Below are 19,895 nucleotides of genomic sequence, written 5' to 3' on the forward strand. Positions count from 1 at the left end.
AATAATAGCTAACATTTATATAGCTCCTACTATCTCCTAGGCATTGTGTTAAGGGCTTTACAAATATTATTTCCTTTGCTCCTTACAACCTTGGAAGATAGATGCTATTATTATCCCCATTTTGCACTTGAAGAAATTGAGGTAAACAGGTTAAGTTGCCAACAGTCATTTGGCTAGTAAGTGTCTGAGGCTAAATTTGAATTTAGGTCTTCCTGACTTCAGACTCGACACTGTACTGCTCAACCACCTAGCTGCCCATTAAGTCCTTCTTGCCTATTATAGGTCACAGTGATCTCTCCTTCTGCTGAACTCATAGCCATTCATTTAGCTAAATAATTATATCAAATATAGTTTTAAAAGAATGTCTTGATTTTCATTGCCCAGAAAGTTAGATTGATGATGTAAACTTGACAAAGTGAATGTGGTTACTAAGTCTATATTCAATAAAAATATTAATTAGCCAAGATGCTTGAGGAATTTGGGGGCTTTGCTTAATAGAATTTTCTGAACAGATAACCAGAAATTCTCTTTTATTTCAGTAAAGGCTGTCAGTAAATATTTGTGTAACTTGCTATTCAAAATGAAAACTTTCCCAAAATTCTGGTTACGGTCAAGAGAATAGATTCAGTTACTTGATTATCATCGCTGACTTGGAAAAACCTCTAAATCAACGGTGGCATTGTTATATTTTAAAATTTTTTCATTAGTTGTTTGATTTACCTTCCATTTTTTTCACTTCCAAGTTTATTTCCAAGAACATGTAAAAACGATTTTTGAAGAATTAAGAAAACATTCAAAGAATATTTTTTTAAAGATAATCCTTGTCATTGTTGCTTGAGATCTCTGGTCTTTTTGATGACGTCCCTAGGAACCAAGTTCTCACACTTACTCAGCATGAGATATTCTCCATTCCCAGACAGTTTCATTTTAAAACATAAGGATTGCCTGCAGAATAAGTCTGTGTTCCAAGTTTAGAGCAATGATCACTGTAACATAACAGGATGGTCCGTGTCACATTGCCCATTTGGCTTGGGCTTGTTAACAACATTACGTATCTCTGGCCTAGGAGAAAGCTAAAAGATTTTTGCTGCTGCTTTCTGGATAAGCCTCCCTTCTGGTTAGCAGATGGTAGCAGTAGGACACATTTCTCCGATCCCTATCCTCTCCTTTGATTCCTATCATCTGGGACCAAAGGATGGCTGAGCACAGGAGCCATGGGGTTGTCCATTATACTCCTGTCCCTTATTTCCTCTTTCCTCTGTGCTCCCACTGTTCAGTTGGTGGGTGGTGGCGTGATGTCAGGTGGCCTTGGTGTGTCTCAGTGCTGCTGCTTATCAGCTCAGACATGAAGCTGGGAAACTGGCCATGAGAAACCCTTCTTTAAGCTGTATTTAACTTGGCTGCCCTGAATTAGAAAACTTGAATGAAGCTTCCTTTGGCCATTATTTGAAAACTAACTATAGATTTGGTTTGGAAGATTTTTTTAACAAGCAAAAAATATAGAAATGGTTCTGCTTACTTTGCTTTTGATAATTTCAGATTTATATTTATAATGAGAAGATAGTGAATGGACATCTGCAGCCTAACCTGGTAGACCTCTGTGCTGCTGTTGCAGAAATGGATGATAAGGTACTGACAAAGTGTTAGCATAAGTAGAAATGTATAATCTTGGTTTTTAGATATGATTAGTAACTTGCCGACTTGGCTGAAATCTACTGATGATACATTATATTTCTTGGGTTTGAAAATAGCTTTCAGAGGTTTTCTTTAGCATTTCATAGTGAAGATTAGTTTGTGTGGTTCTGTTTTTGCTTTTCTTTTAAGCAGTTTAGAGATAACCTGCATGGATTCTCCACTGCAATTGTTGCATTTTTTCTTGAAGTCAGCTAGTACTTTCTGTTTTGCCTTATAGCTTCCTGACACTTGTATTAGGCTATTTGACGTGGAGATATCACGGTTCTTAGTTTTTGGTTGTTTTACTGAACTTGATTCAAGTGATAGATGGCCTGGTAAACGTTTTCTCAGCTTAATGATCATTTCTCTCTGCCTTTATTCTCCTCTGTATTCTACCTTCCTTTCCCTACCTACCTTAACCCTTCCCTTTTCTCTCAGGCATCTCCTTCATCCCCTTCTTTGTGCCCCCTCTTTCTTCTCTCCCCTCCACAAAAAAAAGACTGGGGGATCAGCTCAAACCAAATATACATCTACAGTATTTATATATATATACACACACTTAAAGATGAAATGTGATTTCCTCTTTCTTTCCTTCCTTTGAAACAAAGTGTTTGATTTTATCATAAAGTATGTATCCTTAACTTTAAAATTCCACTAAACTTTTTTACAGTGGAAATTTGCCAAATGCTGAAGGAGATGTTTTAAGGAAAGGCTTAAAGACTCAGGGAGAAGGAATGTGTGGGTAGCACAAAGGAAAGAATGACAGGCCTCTTTTAATTGTAGGTCGTCAGGGGAAGAATCTTTGGGAAGGGGGTGACTGAGTAGGGGGAAGAGGTTGCTCTGTAGTCCAAAAAGTGTAGTTAGAGCAACAGCCCATGGTGACTCCCTAGGAGGACAAAATACATATCATTTAAGTTAAACTCTTATTTTAGCCCTTGCAAAATCTAAATGACCTTGTAAGGACTGAATCGTAGCTACCTGAATTTTCAAACTCCTAGAGCTTTGAACAATTAAAAATTTATTCACACTCTCTTAATAAATAACCCACTGAGATTCAGTGTTCTTGTTTCTTTTAAGGCCTCTTAATTATGGAGGTGGGCATGTCAGATAAGGAGAATAATTGATCCCAAAACTAGTTCTATTTGTTAGCTCATTGGAGAATTGAGCCCAAAAGCCCTTAAAACCGGACAAAGGTGAATGTTACCCATTAGAACAAGCCAGGATAAGAACCTGTGGCTCTTCAGCAGCCTAAATTAACCTCTATATTTCTCATTTCTTTAAAATTATATTCAAGTAATTTTTTTCTAAGACAAAAAAAATGCCATTTAAACCTTAATGAGTTCTTTAGTACTTGCAGCATTTCCTTCTGATTTTGTTGTTTTTGTGTAGAATATTTCAGATATGTGGGCAATGGTGAAACAAATGACAGATGTGTTGTTGGCCCCTGCAACAGATGCACTGAAAAGTCGAAGAAGCATGGAGGTACGAATGGAATTTGTAAGACAGGCTTTACGTTACCTCGAGCAAAGGTAAGCTGGAGCCAACCAAATGAGCTAAAAGGCTCATTTGATCCTTTGTAATTGAAAGTTTTAAATGTAAATGTAATCTTCATATGGAATGCTTTATAGATGTGACTGGTTGTAATTTGGAGTAAATGAGACTGAAAGACATTATGTTGTTGTCAGAAGTGGCTATTTACTTGGGCATCACTCCATGGTATGAAATTGCACTAGTAAAATCATATGGTAAACAGAGAAGCTGTTGGAACACACCTGTTTCTTTCTCATTTCTTTTCTTTGCCTTTGCTTTTCTCTCTCTCTCAATCCTCCGCCCCTCTCACCCCCCCCCCCCCCGCCCCCACCCACCCACCCCCACCCCCACAGTAGAGAGATACTACAATTGTTAGATTGTAATGCCTTGGATCAAAGTCCCATTTCCTAGTATGGTTCCACCTGCCCTCTTTATGCCTGCTTGTGCTCTTACAGCATTTTAATTAGACTGCTAACCCCAGCAATTTTACTGCCTTCAAACCATCGACAGGCCTGTGTACCCCTATTAAATCCCTTTTTAATCTTAATTTTCCTTTTGGCTACATCCAGTTAATCCCTGTGAGTCCACGCTCCACATTTGATGTGCTGATTTCTTCCCTGCTGTTAATGCCAGTGGTTTGCACTAAGGTTCCTGTGCCACCTCCACAGCAACTTGAGTCAGTCATTTAGGGGGATTACGGTTGTGCTTTTGTCCCTTTACAATTGTCCACTCCATTAATAGGAGGTTGTGCCATTCATCCTTCATTGAGGACATTCAATTCAGCTCTGAATTAGCCAGCAGGGGTTGCCATAAGTGTTGCAACAAATCCTCTTTATTTCAGAGAGAGAGAGCACTGTGCCTCTCCCTGCTGGCTCAAGAAGAGAAGGCTGCTGAGTTGAATATCCTTGCAAAATTGCAACACTTTGCCACCAGGCCATGTAAGCTGGTGGCTGCTGCCTTATAATATTGTTTTCAGTGCATCCACTCTGTATAAAATGATATCCTATTAAGAAGTCATAATATTTTCCTGTGTAGAGCTGTGCATTAATTCAGAGCCATTATAGCATCATACTGGTTTTTAAAACTAATAATTTATTTGTTAATGCCATAGATAAATAAGATAAGCACATCCAGTGCATTTGAAAAAAATAGCTATATTATGGAGTAGCAAATTCATCTAAAATTCCATATGGCTTTTTGTGTTACAAAGGGTTTATACTTCAGTCCGAAATCCTTCATTAAGTTGTAGTTGAATTTTTTTTTGAAATATCAGTTTGTTCTATGTGTATTTTTTCTCTTTTCCCCTACAATGCTCAGCACAGTAATAATGGCTAATGATTGTTTAGATTTCATACCAATTTCCTACCTAAAATGTGTAACTATTGAAATACTCTTTCCATAGTGACAGATTCAATAATAAGCAAGGTTTTGAATGGGGGCCGGGGGATTAAGTTAAATTTCAAATGCTGCAATATATTTGTCCTTGAGTCGTATATCTTAATGAGTGCTCATAGTATTTGTTTTCTGTGAACTTACAAAAGATAGTACTAAAGGATTTTACACCAGGCTTATGTACAAAGCCTGAAAACTTCTTTCAGGGAGTCTCTCAGTGTGTTTGGTGAAGCATCTGGCCAGTTGGTCTCTGCCTTTTTACATAGAACCCAAGCTCTATACTAGGATTCTCTCATCACATCTCTTCTATTTGCTTAAAAGCTTCTAAAATGGTACCAGTCTGTTTATGTAACTTTAAATAATGAGATCAGTTCCTTTGCTTGTTTCCCCCCTTTGCTTTATTAATCTCTTTAATTGAACTTCTCGAGGATACCTGGGAACTGTCCATTCACAATTTCTTTTAAAACCATACCTTGTTTTACCTAGTAGTTGTTTGATTGTGATCTTGTAAGGAATTTATTCTTATTTCATTATAACCTTTGCACGACTAATCAAGGCCAAATGAAATATTTAGGATGATTGTACTTTAAAATCAAATACCTAAAAGAAAATAGTATGAGTATAATTTTTTGAAATTTTTTTTTTCAGTAAATGGCAAAGTATTTGATTTTTTTGGTCAGGTGTCTTCCAGTAACTAGCTATATGCTGTTTATTACCCCTACAGAAATTAAGCATTTTCTTCAACATTGGTCCTCTGCAAAGCATTTGGGGGTATCCTAGAATTTCAGCATAAGAAGGAATCCTAGAAATCATCCAGTTAAACTTTCTACCCAGAACAGAAACCTCTTCTATAACATTGCTAACAAAAGTGGCCTTTCAGCCTTTATCTAGGTATTTTCAGTGGTTGGAGGAGGGAGAGTTAATTATTTTATAATGCAGCCCATTTCATGTTGCACAGTTCTAATTTTAGAAATTCTTCCTTATTTTGAGCCAGAATCTATCTTCTTATTATAATTTGTCCTAGTTCTACCCTTTGGAGCAATATAGAACAATTCTATTCTGTCTTTAAGCATTTAAAGGCAGCAGTTGCATCATTCGCTTCTCCCCCCTTCCCGGCGTGATCCATTGTCCTTGATAGTGCCGTATCTTCAGTGACATTTCATTATTTAACATATTTTTTAAAAGGAGTATCTTTAACTTTGGTCTATTTCTAATGACTTTTTCCTAGTTACAAAAATTATACACTTGTTACTGTTTTCGGCAATCTTCATCAAGCCCAGTTGGGTGGTGTGCCTGGAACTTACCAGCTGGTTCGAAGTTTTCTTAATATCAAACTCCCAGCACCTCTTCCAGGACTTCAGGTACCTTAAATTTATTTTATTCCTTTATTCCTTCCCCACTGTATTATGTAGTGACCTGTTTTTATCTTTTCTGTTGTTACCTTAGTAAGACTGAAGGGGAAAACAAGAGAATACCTGCTGAGAGAAGTTTTTTTAAAAACGTGTCTTAAAGTTCACAAAATAGATTTTAACATATTTAACTTTTTCATAAAGTTATTCATTTAAGTTTATTTTCTTAAAAAGTTAATTTAGATGTTAGACCTCCTAAACACCCAAGAAATTCATGCCTCTCTCTATCTTACACATTTCAACCAAGTTTGGAATTTTAGATTTGACATGGACCTAAGATATTCCACAAAATGCTCATATTTCACCATGCTACCCCAGATCCAAAAAGAAACAGTTTAGCTCAGAATGCTTTGGTTTCCAAGTAGGTGATTGTAATCCCCACTGTAGTTCAGCATAAGATTTTAGAACTGGAAAGAAGATTAAGGGCATTTAACCTAAGCTCTTCCCCTTTCCCCACCTCCCGTGTTACCGTTGAAGAAAATGAGGCCTTAAAAAATTAGACAATAGTTTGTGCAGAATGCCAGTAGTAGAATGTAGCCAGAAGCACATGCAGTGATAGAGGTTACCAGTGTGATTTAACCAGCCACCCATTCCACTTTTTCGTGATTCACCCAGTAGTACTTCTTGTCAGTGCCCCTCACCTAATAGCCGTGCACTTGCCTGTTAGCACATACCAGATCTCTCCCCCTGATCATCAGTTACCAAATCTAGATCTACAGGTATTGTAATTTACCAGTTCTCTTTCTCTCTCTCTCTTTCTCTCTCTCTCTCTCTCTCTCTCTCCATATATATATATATATATATATATATATATATATATATATATCTCTATCTCTCTCTCTCTTTTTCCCTTCCTCTTCCTCTTCTACTGCTATCCTCCCTCAGTTTAGTTCTCAGCCTGGTTTTCCCAAATGTTGTAGTTATATAACTCTGGGATGACATTTATAATAACCACTATCCAAAAGAGCAAACAAATACTTTTTTCCAGCCTTACATAATATCAGACCATTTGAAGAACCACTGGATATTAATTTGCAATTATACACCCAAAGTGATTAAACTGTACATAGCCTTTGACTCAGTGATCCCACTGAGTATTTCTCCCCAAGGAGGCCAAACATAGAAGTATAGGTTTAATATATACCAAAATATTCATAGCAGCACCCTTTGTAGTAATGAAGAACTAGAAGCAAAATGAATGTCCATTAATTGGAGAATGGCCCAAAAACATTTAGTAGATGAATGTAATGAAATATTTTAGTGCAGTAAAAATGATGAGTATGAGTAATTCAGAAAAGCATGGGAAGATTTGTGTGGACTGATGTAGAGGGTAATAACAGAACCAAAAGAACAACATACTTAATGACTGCTGCAGTGTAAATGGAAAGATTCCTGAGTCACTGAAATACCAGGGATGGTCTAAAGAACACTGTTCCTCCTTGTCACGACAGAGAGGTGGGGAACTTTAAAGGCAGAACGTTTTATGCATTGGCAGATCTTGCTATATTGGGCCTTTTGGTTTAATTGCTTTATTGTATTAGGGGATGGGGGGTAGTTCAGTCTGAAGATGGGTGAGGGGATTTCTAGGAATGACAGTGAGAGAAAAACAAATGACATCAATAAATGTTTTGTAAAGAAAGAAATAATCCATGGGCTGTTGGTATAGGGTTATCTGCCTCATGGATTTAAATAATGCTGTAAGAGTAATCTTTACTAACCACTCACACGGGCACTGTGCTTTAAAAAGCCTGTTGCTCGAATCTACCCATTGAATTGGCAGTGCAAGTAGTGCATCTTCATTTTAGAGATGAGGAAACTGAGGCTGAAACAAGTAGCCTGTGGTCACAAACCTTGGATATTTAAGTCAGAACTCAAACCCAGGTCTTTTGAATCATTGGTCAGTGGACTTTAGAGATTTTGTTTGTTCTGCATTTAACACAGGGAAAAATTTTCATTTCCAGTTAACGTAGTTATATTTATAAATAGAAAGATGTTAAGATTGGATATCCCCAATTAGACTATATCGTATATAGATATATAGACTATCTATCTTTCCATCTATCTATATATCTATGTACGTGTGCATGCATGTGTGTGTGTACATATCACATATGAGGTTATATCCCTCATTAGGATGTTAGCTCCTTGAGAGCAGAGATTGTTTCTACCTTTTTTGTATGTCCAGCACATGGTAAGTACATAAGAAATGCTTTTTAACCAACTAGATGCTTTGTGAGTTTCTGTTTTTAAAATATTTTCCTTCATTAGGACGGAGAAGTGGAAGGACATCCTGTTTGGGCATTAATTTATTACTGCATGCGCTGTGGGGATTTAGTTGCAGCTTCACAAGTGGTTAATCGAGCCCAGCATCAGCTGGGAGAATTTAAAACTTGGTTCCAAGAGTATATGCACAGCAAGGATAGAAGGTATGTTGAGCAAGATAAAGGGTATCCAGAAGGAATTAGGTTGTAGAAATACAAAGTCCTAGCTGTGACTGGAGCCTCCTTTGCCTTTATGTGACTAGAAATAAGCTTCTGGTTTGTTTTTTTTTTTTAATTTTGAATGTATTAAAAAAAATAAAAATTTTTAATTTGTATAAAATAGCAATTGAGAATGTTAAATCTGGTTATAACATTAATGTTGAAGAACAGACTCTACTCCAATCCCCTGCTACTGATTGTGGCTTGGAGGTGACACCCTGGTTCTCAGACTGTACCAGTAGAGAGCTTTGGCAGGTCCTGCAGAGTCTCTGTGTGCCTAGCACCAGCCTGTATATTTGTGATCCTGGGATCAGTCTAGTTAAATTCATTAGGTGATTGGCTCCCAGGTGCTAAATTTTTTTTTAACCTTAGCAGTTCTTGAGGACCAACTTCCAACGCATGCAGGCCTTGTGATTCTGCATCATTATGGGGGAATACCTCCTTTCTGTAGGCTTTGTGTATGGTAGTGGAAGAGATGTTGCAGAGGAGCATGGTTCACTCTCACCATTAACCCATGGTTAAAAAAGGCACTTTACAAAGAAATTTGTATTCTATCAAATTTTATTGATTGTCTAGTCTCCTGCTACATTGTTTGCTACATTGGTAAGTTGGAGACTAGATAATAAATGATGTTCAATAGTGCAGTCAAATCAGTTCAATAGTTAATTGATAAATTCTGGTATTTTGCTAAATTTTGGTATTTATGTTGGTTTTATTAGTGTTTGGTATATTATTAGTACCTACCTACCAAAGAATGTTGCCTCTGTGAGAGCAAGAAGTTTGATTTTTTCCCTTTGTTTCCCTATCAGCTAGCTCAGAGCCTGCTGTAACATAGATTCTTAATAAAGGCTTGTTCAACTGAATACTGCAGGCCTTCAAGGATTTGTGATTTATGGTCTGAGTACTCAGTAGACTAATGCAGATTACACCCCCTCCCTGACTTGGAAGACCATTTAATGAGTTGCTGTGATTTTTGTTGTTGTTATTGTCAGATGTGTTACATCATGGCCAGCCTTCTAGTGAGAGCCAACTTTAGCAAGGCTGGTCCCGGGACAGTAAATATGCACACCATCACCAGTCCCATAATTGAAACTGTTTCCACTTTGAAAAGATGAACAAGAAATTGTGCTTCCCTAGTGTAGAATTAGACACCCTTCTAGGACTCCATGTGCTTGTACATTTGTGGGAGCCTAAAAGCACTTTCTCAGAGGTTTTCATTAGCTGGCCATGTAAAAAGTTGTTCAAACATTCTTTTAGATTCTCAAAAGCCCCACTTTATTCTTATTAAAGTACTCAAGTTGGATTAATTTAGGGTGTTCTCAAATACTCTCAGGTATTTTCTCATGAGTTTATATGAATTTGTCCATTTTTAAATCTTTAGATTGTCCCCTGCCACTGAAAATAAGCTTCGTCTCCATTATCGACGTGCCCTTAGAAACAACACTGACCCTTACAAAAGAGCTGTTTATTGCATCCTTGGCAGATGTGATGTCACTGATAATCAGAGTGAAGTGGCTGATAAAACAGAAGATTACCTTTGGTTAAAGGTAGGTTGCTACATTTGGTGGGGGGAGAGGGAGGGTGCCTGCGTGCATGTGCACAAAAATATGCAGACGAGACTACAAGCACACATTATGGCCCTAGGAAACTACTTAAAAGCTGGAGGTCATTTAATTTGTTGTGTCTACTTTGTGCCTCTTTTTGAGACAGTTAGCTCATTGATGGGGGGGGGGGGGGGGCAGGGTAGAGGAAGGGACAGGGTGGTGAGATAATCAGAAAGCTGTGGTGTGCATGCTCAGCAGGGACAGCAAATCTGTCTCTTGGTCCATTTTTTGTTGCATAACTCCTGACCAACCACAACCATCAGAGCAATGGCCAGTTTTTCAATATAGACATAATTGCATAACATCCATTTTCATGGTATGCCCTGGTTTGAGAAGAAGTTTATAAAAATGTGTGTGTTTCTTTTGGGGATTTAGTTGAATCAAGTGTGTTTTGAGGATGATGGCACCAGCTCTCCACAAGACAGGCTCACTTTATCACAGTTCCAGAAGCAGTTGTTAGAAGACTATGGTAAGAGTCTTTGAACCCAAACCTTTGAACTGCCTTCCTGGGCATTTTCCATATTTTCTGTAGCTCAGCTTTTGAAGTCTAAAAAAATTTTTCCTCCAAGTTCAGTAGCCTTCCCAGTCACTTTCATAGGCCTCAAGGACTTAACTCTGTAATTACAATATGAGTGACATCGTTGTTCTATAGACTTGTAGCCAAATAGTAAGAATCTTACATCCTGAATGATTATTTCTTTGAGCTACATTGGTCATGGTGTTACTTATAGGACACGATATAGAGTACACTTAGGTGGTCCTCTCTCCTACATCTCACTCACAACTTGAGAGAGAGAGATCTGCCCTGAATGAGTCTAAAGGTAACACTGGGGCCTCTTTGAACCTTCGTCTTCCCTCTTTGCTAAACAAGTCTTGTTGGGCGAGAAAACACTCCTGATTCCTTTTGGGGGCATTTGGAAGGCATATCAGGAGGGGAAGTTTTTTCTCTGTGCTCATTCATGGATAGTTTCTGTGACTCTAATGCCAGCCCCATGTGCTTGTCACTTCCCAAGGTACAAAAAACACTGTTAATATCCCAGCTCTCATCAACTCATTGTAGCAAGGCCATCTTGTTAAGTGAGGTATTCTCCAGCAAACTGAATTAGAAAGAACACTTTGTCATAATTATTTGCAGTTACGTGGGGTAAAATTCTTTGAATAAGCAACTTCTTTAAGACTGGTTCTAACTCCATGTCTTTCCAGGGGAATCCCACTTTGCTGTCAACCAGCAGCCTTTTCTCTACTTCCAAGTGCTCTTCCTGACAGCACAGTTTGAAGCTGCAATTGCTTTTCTCTTCCGTGTGGAGCGCCTGCGCTGCCATGCTGTTCATGTAGCACTGGTGCTCTTTGAGCTAAAGCTTCTCTTGAAATCATCTGGCCAGAGTGCACAGCTCTGTAAGTACCATTGCATTGGGATGTGAAGGGAAGAGAAGCAGTTTCTGGATCATTGTTAACCCCCATTGGTGTCACTAATTAGAATATCACTGTACCCACCCTCTCTTTTTTATGGGAATGGGAAATAAAAGTCACTTTGAAGTGACTGTATTCCCAGTGGGTCCCTTGAATGATTTTAATTTGATTGTTTCCCCTAGCATTCATATAACATTTTATTCTTACAAACTTTTTTACGTATTAATACCACTAAACATGGGAGTTTATGCTCCTCTTATTCATGTACCACATTATGATATAAATTGTTCATCTGTTTATACCTTATCTTACCTTCTAGTGTACAAGCCCTTTGAGAGCAAGGGCCATATCTGAGGTATCTTTGTAGGTTCCTGAGTAACTGTCAGCTGTGGCACATTGCACATAATAGACATCATATGTTTGAGTGGACAAATTCTGTGCTAGCCAGTTAGGGCACGGTGCTAATGAGGTCATGAACTTCTTCCTTTATGAGCCAGCCACTTTTTCAGTGACTTCAGACTGCTAACCAGACCCTGGTTAGACATATCTTATCCATGCTATCTGTGTCCAGAGTGTTGAGTGTGGAGATGAAGGACTCTAGGTAGTTCATACAGCCTCTTACACTGTTGGAAAAGTAAATTAACACTTGGGTCATCTTCATATATGAAGTATAGCTCATCATGATTTTTATTACCAAAATAGTCTTTGTTATCCCTGTTTTATACCAGAAAAAACTGGAATCCTTGCTCCTCTTTTTAAAACTTCATGTCACTTTATTTTCTAAAAAATCTCTTGTGATCAAGCAGTACATTTTTTTCTTGCCACCTAAAAGAAAGAAAACACAGAATTAAGTAGACACATAGAAAAGCCATTCATTCACTTAGCTTCTAGTATTCAAATTTGCCAAGGTATCGAACAAGGAATTAAGATCACCGAGGAGCAAGTTCAGTAACAGGGTAAAGATAAGGCCCCAAAATGATGACTGACTTTGAAGTCGAGCATCTTTTTATTGAATTTTGTTTCATAAAATACGTGATCCATTGAGTTTTTAGTTTCCATTTATGTGACTCAGTGGTTCTGTATAGATATTCATTAAGGAATATGGTTTGACCTGTTTTATTTCTTATAGTAAGTCATGAGGCTGGCGACCCTCCCTGTGTAAGGCGTCTTAATTTTGTTCGCCTTTTAATGCTCTATACCCGGAAATTTGAGTCAACAGACCCAAGAGAAGCGTTACAGTACTTTTACTTTCTCAGGTAAGAAATTGAAGTTATTTTGAGTGGCTTTCATTCCATAGTTCTTCGAATAACAATGAAAGGCTTCAAATTCATGAAGCATGAATTTAAGAATATTGTTTGTATTTGTTCTCTTACAGGGATGAAAAAGATAGTCAAGGAGAAAACATGTTTTTGCGCTGTGTTAGTGAACTTGTAATAGAAAGTCGAGAGGTATGAGCCTTTTTTATCCCATTATGCTCAAAAACATGTTAGCATGTGTGTATTTTATATTTCCATATGATTGACATTTACATTTGATGTACACTAAGTAATTTTTTTGTATATATTTCATTTGAATCGTAGAATCTGAGAGTTAGAAAGGACCTTGGGGTCATCTAATCAAACCCTATATGAATTCCCTCCAGAATATCTTTGACAGTGGAATATTTACTGTTGCCTTCAAATAGTAATGACATAGAATTTAGTTGTGGTGTTTTGGACATTTTCCCCTACTTTCCTCTCATTTTTACCTATTTTTGTTCTTCACATAATGATATTATTATTAAGTGGATTGAATCGTTTACATTATTTTTTGTTTCTCTAGTTTGATATGATTCTTGGGAAACTGGAGAATGATGGAAGTAGAAAGGTGAGTGAGTAAAAAAAAAAATCCTTCTGATTTTTAAAAAATTGTCAGAGATATACATTTGAAAGACAGTTTCTAAACCTACTCAGGCATCTCAGATGTCAAGCAGAAGCAAAGAAAAGGATTAAGCAAAAAGTAACCAGCTCAAAATGATGACCTTGATATTCATACTTTTATATCAAATATACAGATTCACCTTTATAATATTCTTTTGAAGTGAGTAGGATACTTTTAATCTCTTCACGCCTGCAATTTTTTGAGATGACAAGACTTTGACTAGGACATATGCTGGAAGAAGAGATTGGATATATCAATACCTGCTCTTCTAAATGGAAAAGTTTAGCTTTCTTCTTAAAATTAACTTTCATAAAGAGATCTTAGAAGGCCCAAAAATTCATTCTTGTCCAGAAAAAATTAGATCGATAAGCTTTATAGATTCCTAAGTCATTTATTCAGATATCAAGACCTAGCATAATATTGTACAGATAAACAAACTGTATTTATCCAGAGTAAATAGAGGAACAAAGCTTTTTGATGTAATCTTTAATAAAACACTAACATTGATTTGGAATCAACCTGAATTTTCTAGAAAAGAAAAATCTCTTCTAGAAAAAATTTATGGAGTACCTTTCCTGAGGTCTTTTCTATAATCATATTTGGTTGTTTATGTGAAGGCACTGATTTTTCAGCACCAAATTTCATTTGCCATTTGTTTTGTAAAAGCAGATTCAAAATCCTTGAGAGATCGCTCTCCTAAATGTTTTGATTTCCTTTGTTCCCCAGGGTCCTGGCATCAGCAGGTACTTCTTACCTGCTATCTGGGTCATTTTGAAATACTAGAAACCACTAATATTTTTCTGCTGATTTCTGCATGCTATTTAGGTTACAGCAGTTTTCATAAACATCTTTCATATTTTTAACGTGGCCTCCAGCATATATTCCTGTAGAAATCTATACTCTTCAGTGTAACCAAACTGTATTCATTGCCATGGGTAAAACATTTTTAGTTTAACTCTTTCCTCATCCTAGATGCCTCTCTATGTTGAAAACAATAGCTCTGTGTGTGCTCTTCCTCTCCCCTGTTTTTCTTGTCAGCCTGGAGTTATAGATAAGTTTACTAGTGACACAAAGCCCATTATCAACAAAGTTGCTTCAGTGGCAGAAAATAAAGGATTATTTGAAGAAGCTGCAAAACTTTATGACCTTGCAAAGGTAAAATGTGTTCTTTTCTTTTCACTTAATACATCTGTTGCCCTTTTCGAATAAGATGCACAGACATTTTCACTAGGCTTTCATCTTGATCTTTTAGGAATTGTACCACCACCAGAGTGTTAATGCTGTCTCCCCATTGAGCTGTTTTCTCATAGTACTTAGGCAGTTAATGATCCCAGTCACGGTGAAATTCCCATTTTACAGAATTGTTTTTGCCCATAAGATGTTTCCAGTTGACAAAGCAAGTTATTGAAAGTATGTCCTTCAAGCATCTAATGGTAGTATCATTTGACAGCAAGTTAAATATTTGTCATATTTAGACCGTGAAGTTTCTCAGTGAGAAATATAGCAAGCTCTTACATTCTCTGTAGCAACTAACATGGTACTCAATGCATGTTATATAATAACAAGAAGAGGCTTTGGAGGAATGTGTGAGAAATATTTCCATGTGAAAACATATGATGACTCAATGGTTAAGTGTAAATTTTAGGAATTAAATTCTATCTTTAAGGTAATTCAAGAAGGGATGAATGAGGGTGGGGGTAGTAGCATACTGAGTCATTTGGCAGATTCTTATAAATCCATTATGTGCATTTTTGGTTATACAGCATACTTTTGGGGGTCTCTTTTTAAAAATGTGTATTTGACAGAATGCAGACAAGGTTCTAGAGCTGATGAACAAGTTGCTCAGTCCAGTCGTTCCCCAGATCAGTACTCCTCAGTCCAATAAAGAGAGGCTGAAGAACATGGCACTTTCCATCGCAGAACGGTAATACAATAACAAAAATAATGATGGTGATGATGATGATGATGATGATGATGATGATGATGATGATGATGATGATAGCAACTTTTGATATCACTTTATATTATCCAAAGCACTTTCCTCACAGGAGACGAATAAAAAAAATAATAATAGTTCACTTTTACATACTATACAACTAGTGTTTGTGTGGGATTCAAACCCAGGTCTTCCTGATTCCAGATGCAATTTTCTCTCCACTTTTCCCTGCTGTCTTTCTGATAGGTAGTACAACTGTTATTATCCTTATTTCACAAGTGAGGCAATGTAGGCTTTCAGAGATGAAATGACTTGTTCAAGATAACCTGGCAGCTGATAGCTGACGTGGGACTTGAAACTGACTTCTAGTCTATCACTCTCTCTACTATAATTCTAGGCTTTCTAAGTTCTAAATAAACGACTAGAAGAGTTCTACTCTTCTAGCCCAAGTCTTTGAAGCTCGATGACCTTGCATAGATCGGTTTGGGACAACAGAAATGTAATTAGCTCTAATCTGGGTAAAATCTTTGCTGTTTCACAAAGGGCACCAAGTCTGTGCAAGTTAAAATTTGGCACAGGTAAGAACCAGATCTGCAGGACCTTTTTTATTTGTTTTTTGTTTGTTTTTGGCAGGGCAATTGGGGTTAAGTGGTTTGCCCAAGGTCACACAGTTAGTACATGTGTCAAGTGTCTGAGGCTGGATTTGAACTCAGGACCTCCTGACTCCAGGGCCGGTGCTCTACTCACTGCACCACCTAGCTGCCCCTTTATGTTCTTTTAAAGACAGGTTTTTTTTCCTTCAGTTGACACCTATCATCAAATCACAGAATTTTAAACTTGGTAAAGGGATTTTGGCAGAATTCTAGTCCAGTCCTCATCTGAAAGGAATCTCTACATAATATGCCGGACCAATGGCCATCCAACCGCTACTTGAAGACCTCTAATGAAACAGAACCCACTACCTTTCAAGGGAGCTCATTCCATTTTTGAGCAGCTCTAATTAAGAAATTTTTTTCTAACAGCAAGCCCAGATTTGCCTCTTTGTAACTTCTCTCTATTGCTTCTGGTTCTAGTATCCAACAGAACTTCTCCATTATAGGCTTTCAGATAGTTAATAACAGTTATGTCTCTTCTGAGTATTCTCCTCTGTAGGCTAAATGTCCCCACTTTCCTCAGCTCCTCCTCAGATAACATGGACTCAAGGCCTTTAACAGTCTTGGTCTGTGTCCCCCTTAAACTCTGGCCTCTAGAACTGAACACAATACTCAATATATGGTCTGATTAGGGTAGAACACTAAGTTACTGTTACCTCCTTGTTCCTGGAAGTTATGCCAGTCTGAATGCTATACAAGACTATTTTAGTTTTTGTGGCTATCGCACTATACTGTTGACTTATATTGAGCTTATAGTCCAGTAAAATCCCCAGATCTTTTTTTCAGAAAAGCTGCTGACTGAATGTGCCTTTACCATCTTATACTTACGAAGTTAATTTTTTTTAACCCAAGTGTAAGACTTTACATTTATTTTCCTATTGAATTTCTTTTCATTAAATTCAATCCAATGTTGTAGTCTGTCAGAATCTTTTTGAATCCTGACTCTGCCTTTAATTGTGTCCCAGCATTTGTGTCATGTGCAAACTTGATTGAGCATGCCATCTATGCTTTTAGCCACATTATTTATAAAAACATTAAACGGTACAGGACCAATCACAGATCCCTGGGACACCCCATTGGAGACCTCTTGCCAAGTTGACATTGAACGATTTGAGTCCAGCCATTCTAAGATGTATTATCTTTTAGTCCACATCTTTTTGTCTCCTATTAAAAGGTAGTATGACAGAATTTTTCATTAAAATCTGGGTAAACTACATCAGTAGAATTCCTGTTATCTACTAGTTTAGGAAGCCTGTCAAAAAGGGAAATGTGGTCATAAGGTTAGTTTGGCATGACCTTCTTGAGGCAGCTATGCTGGCTTTTTGTGATTATTTTTTTTTTCTGGAGGTTCATTAACCATCTCTTTAATCTATTTTGGAATTTTAACAGGAATTAAAGTCAAACTTACAGGCTTATAATTTCATGAACTCTTTTCTCTTTTAAAAAAAGAATCAGAACATTTGCTTTCCTCTGGTCCTTCAGAATCTCTACTGTTTTCTACTACCTTTCAGATACTTCTGACAGTGGCTTAACAATCATTTTTGCCTGTTTTTTCAGTACCTAAGGCTCTAGCTAGCTCATCTGGCTAGAGCTCATCAAAGGCAACTTAAGTGCTTTCTTACTTTTTTCCTTCTTTATCTTGACAGTCAACTCAATATTAGCCATTTCTGTTCTGTCATTCTGTGCCACAGTCAGTCTTCTTGACAGAGTCGACAGGAGCAAAATAAGGATTAAAGAGTTCCGCCTTCCCTCTGTTGTCACTTATCATCACTGTATACCCCAAAAAAAGAGGTCTTTTTTTTCTTTGATCCTCCGCTTTCCCTCAATGTAGATTTTTTTTTACATCCTTGTTATTGTTCTTCACTTCCTTCTCCAGCTTGTGCTCACTCTGAGCTTTAGTCCTCCCAGAACTGTTTTTAAAGGATTGTACCATGATCTTATACTCATCCTCTCTTCCTTACCCTTTCTTCCATCTTGTGTACACATATATTTAAAAATTGAAATTGGTTGTTTAATTTCCTATATATCTACATTAAACTTTTCAGACATCTCCAGTTTTTCTTCCTTGTTGAATTGTTTTCCTTTTTGTGTCTTCAGAATGCTATTGCTGAGAATTTTATATCCCTCCTAAGCTGACTTTCTTTTTGAATTATTTTTTATTCAGTTTGATTTTCAGTTCTAAATTCTCTCTCTCCCTGTTGTTCCTCCCTTACCTATTGAGAAGGCAAGAAAAACAACTCATTACAAATACATATAGTCATGCAAAATATATTCTATATTAGCTATGTCCAAAAGAAAATATGCTTCAATCTGCACTCTTGAATCCATTAACTCTCTACCTGGAAGTAGGTAGCATGTTTCATAATTAGTCTTTTGGAATTATGGCCGGTCATTGCGTTGGTCAGAGTTCTACGTCTTTCAGAGTTGATAATATTGTTATTATTATATAAAGTATTCTCCTGATGCTACTCGCTTTACTTTTCATCAGTTCCTACAAGTCTTTTCAGGTTTTCCTTCCATCCCATCTTACATCACGTTCATACACCATAACTTGTTTAGCCCTTCCCCAATTGATGAGTATTTCATCAAATTCCAATTCTTTGCCACCACGAAAAGAGCTACTACACATATTTTTGTACATACGGGTTCTGTTTTTCTTTTTTTGTCCTCTTTGGGATGTACACTTAATAGTAGTATTGCTGGGTCAAAGGATATGCACAATTTAATATCCTTGTGGGCATAATTGTAAATTAGTTTCCAAAAATGGTTGGACCAGTTCATAGCGCCACTAACAATTATCATTTTCCTTTTCTGTCGTACTAGTCAATCTGATAGGTGTGGGGTGGTATCTCAGAGTTGTTTTAAGTTGCATTTCTCTAATCAGTAGTGATTTAGAGCAGGGCTTCTAAGAGTTTTTTCACTCATGACCCCTTCAGTGCTTCCATGGGGTCATGTAGAGTTGGACACAACAACAACAAAGTTGTGGTATGTAAACATAATGGAATATTGTGTTGTAAGAAATAATGAATATGATAAAAACAGAGAAAATACACTAACTAATGGAAAGTAAACAGAAACAGGAAAGGAACATTCACAATGACCAAAATAAATAGAATAAACAAAACAATCGCAGCTAAATAGTGTGAAATTATAATAATCAAGGTTTACCCCCAAAGAAGATATATGAGAAAATAGAAGCCCAAAATAATTATTTTTAATCAAGCTGCCACTGTCCATTATCATTGTCCCTTTCACCCCACATGGATAACTATTATCCTTCCTTTGATCTTGTTTCTTTCACCAATATAACCAAACTCCCTGGTCCCCTCATATCGTCTTTGTTAGCCTTGGCATCCCTTGCCAGTTTCAGCTCATTGTGAGTTTTAACATGCCTGACACTTTTACCATACCTCTTTGTATTAATTCTCTTATACCTTTTCTGGGCTCCTTCTTTCACTGGAATTTTGCTGTATTAATTATTGACCGACCCCACCCTGAAAAAGATCCAATGATTAGGACTTGGAAATATTTCCATTATAGCAGAGCTTTCTTTGTTATAAAAGTTCTTGAGCTAGGATTATTGAATAATTGACAAAAACGCCTTTCATTTGCCAGACTTTAAAACTACTTAAGAAACACAGTGTTATCACAGCAGTGTATCTCTCATTTGATGGAGCATTTCATCTTTTTAATTCCAAACATGAAAGCTACACTAATTTTAACCCAATAAATTTGACATTTTTATTGGCTATTGGGAATAAGCATTGGGCCTTGCACTGATGTGTCTAGCAGAGGTTTTTTCTGTAGTACCTGTAATGAGTAATTTGGTTTTTCAGGATTTCTAAATATCTCATTGGTATCATGCCATCACACTTAATGCAGAAAAC

At 37.0% G+C, this 19,895-nt stretch overlaps 1 protein-coding gene across 2 annotated transcripts in view; it reads left to right on the plus strand.

Moving 5' to 3' along the window:
- NUP93 (nucleoporin 93) overlaps nucleotides 1-19,895 on the plus strand; it is a 132,826-nt gene that overhangs the window by 105,272 nt on the left and 7,659 nt on the right. For both annotated transcript variants that reach the window (XM_036750817.1, XM_036750818.1), the window contains 12 exons: nucleotides 1,540-1,629; nucleotides 3,064-3,203; nucleotides 5,825-5,957; nucleotides 8,274-8,431; nucleotides 9,867-10,032; nucleotides 10,465-10,558; nucleotides 11,293-11,484; nucleotides 12,629-12,755; nucleotides 12,875-12,947; nucleotides 13,321-13,365; nucleotides 14,458-14,574; nucleotides 15,225-15,343. In XM_036750817.1, the coding sequence (XP_036606712.1) occupies nucleotides 1,540-1,629; nucleotides 3,064-3,203; nucleotides 5,825-5,957; nucleotides 8,274-8,431; nucleotides 9,867-10,032; nucleotides 10,465-10,558; nucleotides 11,293-11,484; nucleotides 12,629-12,755; nucleotides 12,875-12,947; nucleotides 13,321-13,365; nucleotides 14,458-14,574; nucleotides 15,225-15,343 (1,454 nt within the window). The remainder of the gene's footprint in view (nucleotides 1-1,539; nucleotides 1,630-3,063; nucleotides 3,204-5,824; nucleotides 5,958-8,273; nucleotides 8,432-9,866; nucleotides 10,033-10,464; nucleotides 10,559-11,292; nucleotides 11,485-12,628; nucleotides 12,756-12,874; nucleotides 12,948-13,320; nucleotides 13,366-14,457; nucleotides 14,575-15,224; nucleotides 15,344-19,895) is intronic.

This window comes from Trichosurus vulpecula, chromosome 3 (assembly GCF_011100635.1).
Source record: "Trichosurus vulpecula isolate mTriVul1 chromosome 3, mTriVul1.pri, whole genome shotgun sequence".
In the NCBI taxonomy this organism is placed as follows: Eukaryota; Metazoa; Chordata; class Mammalia; order Diprotodontia; family Phalangeridae; genus Trichosurus; species Trichosurus vulpecula.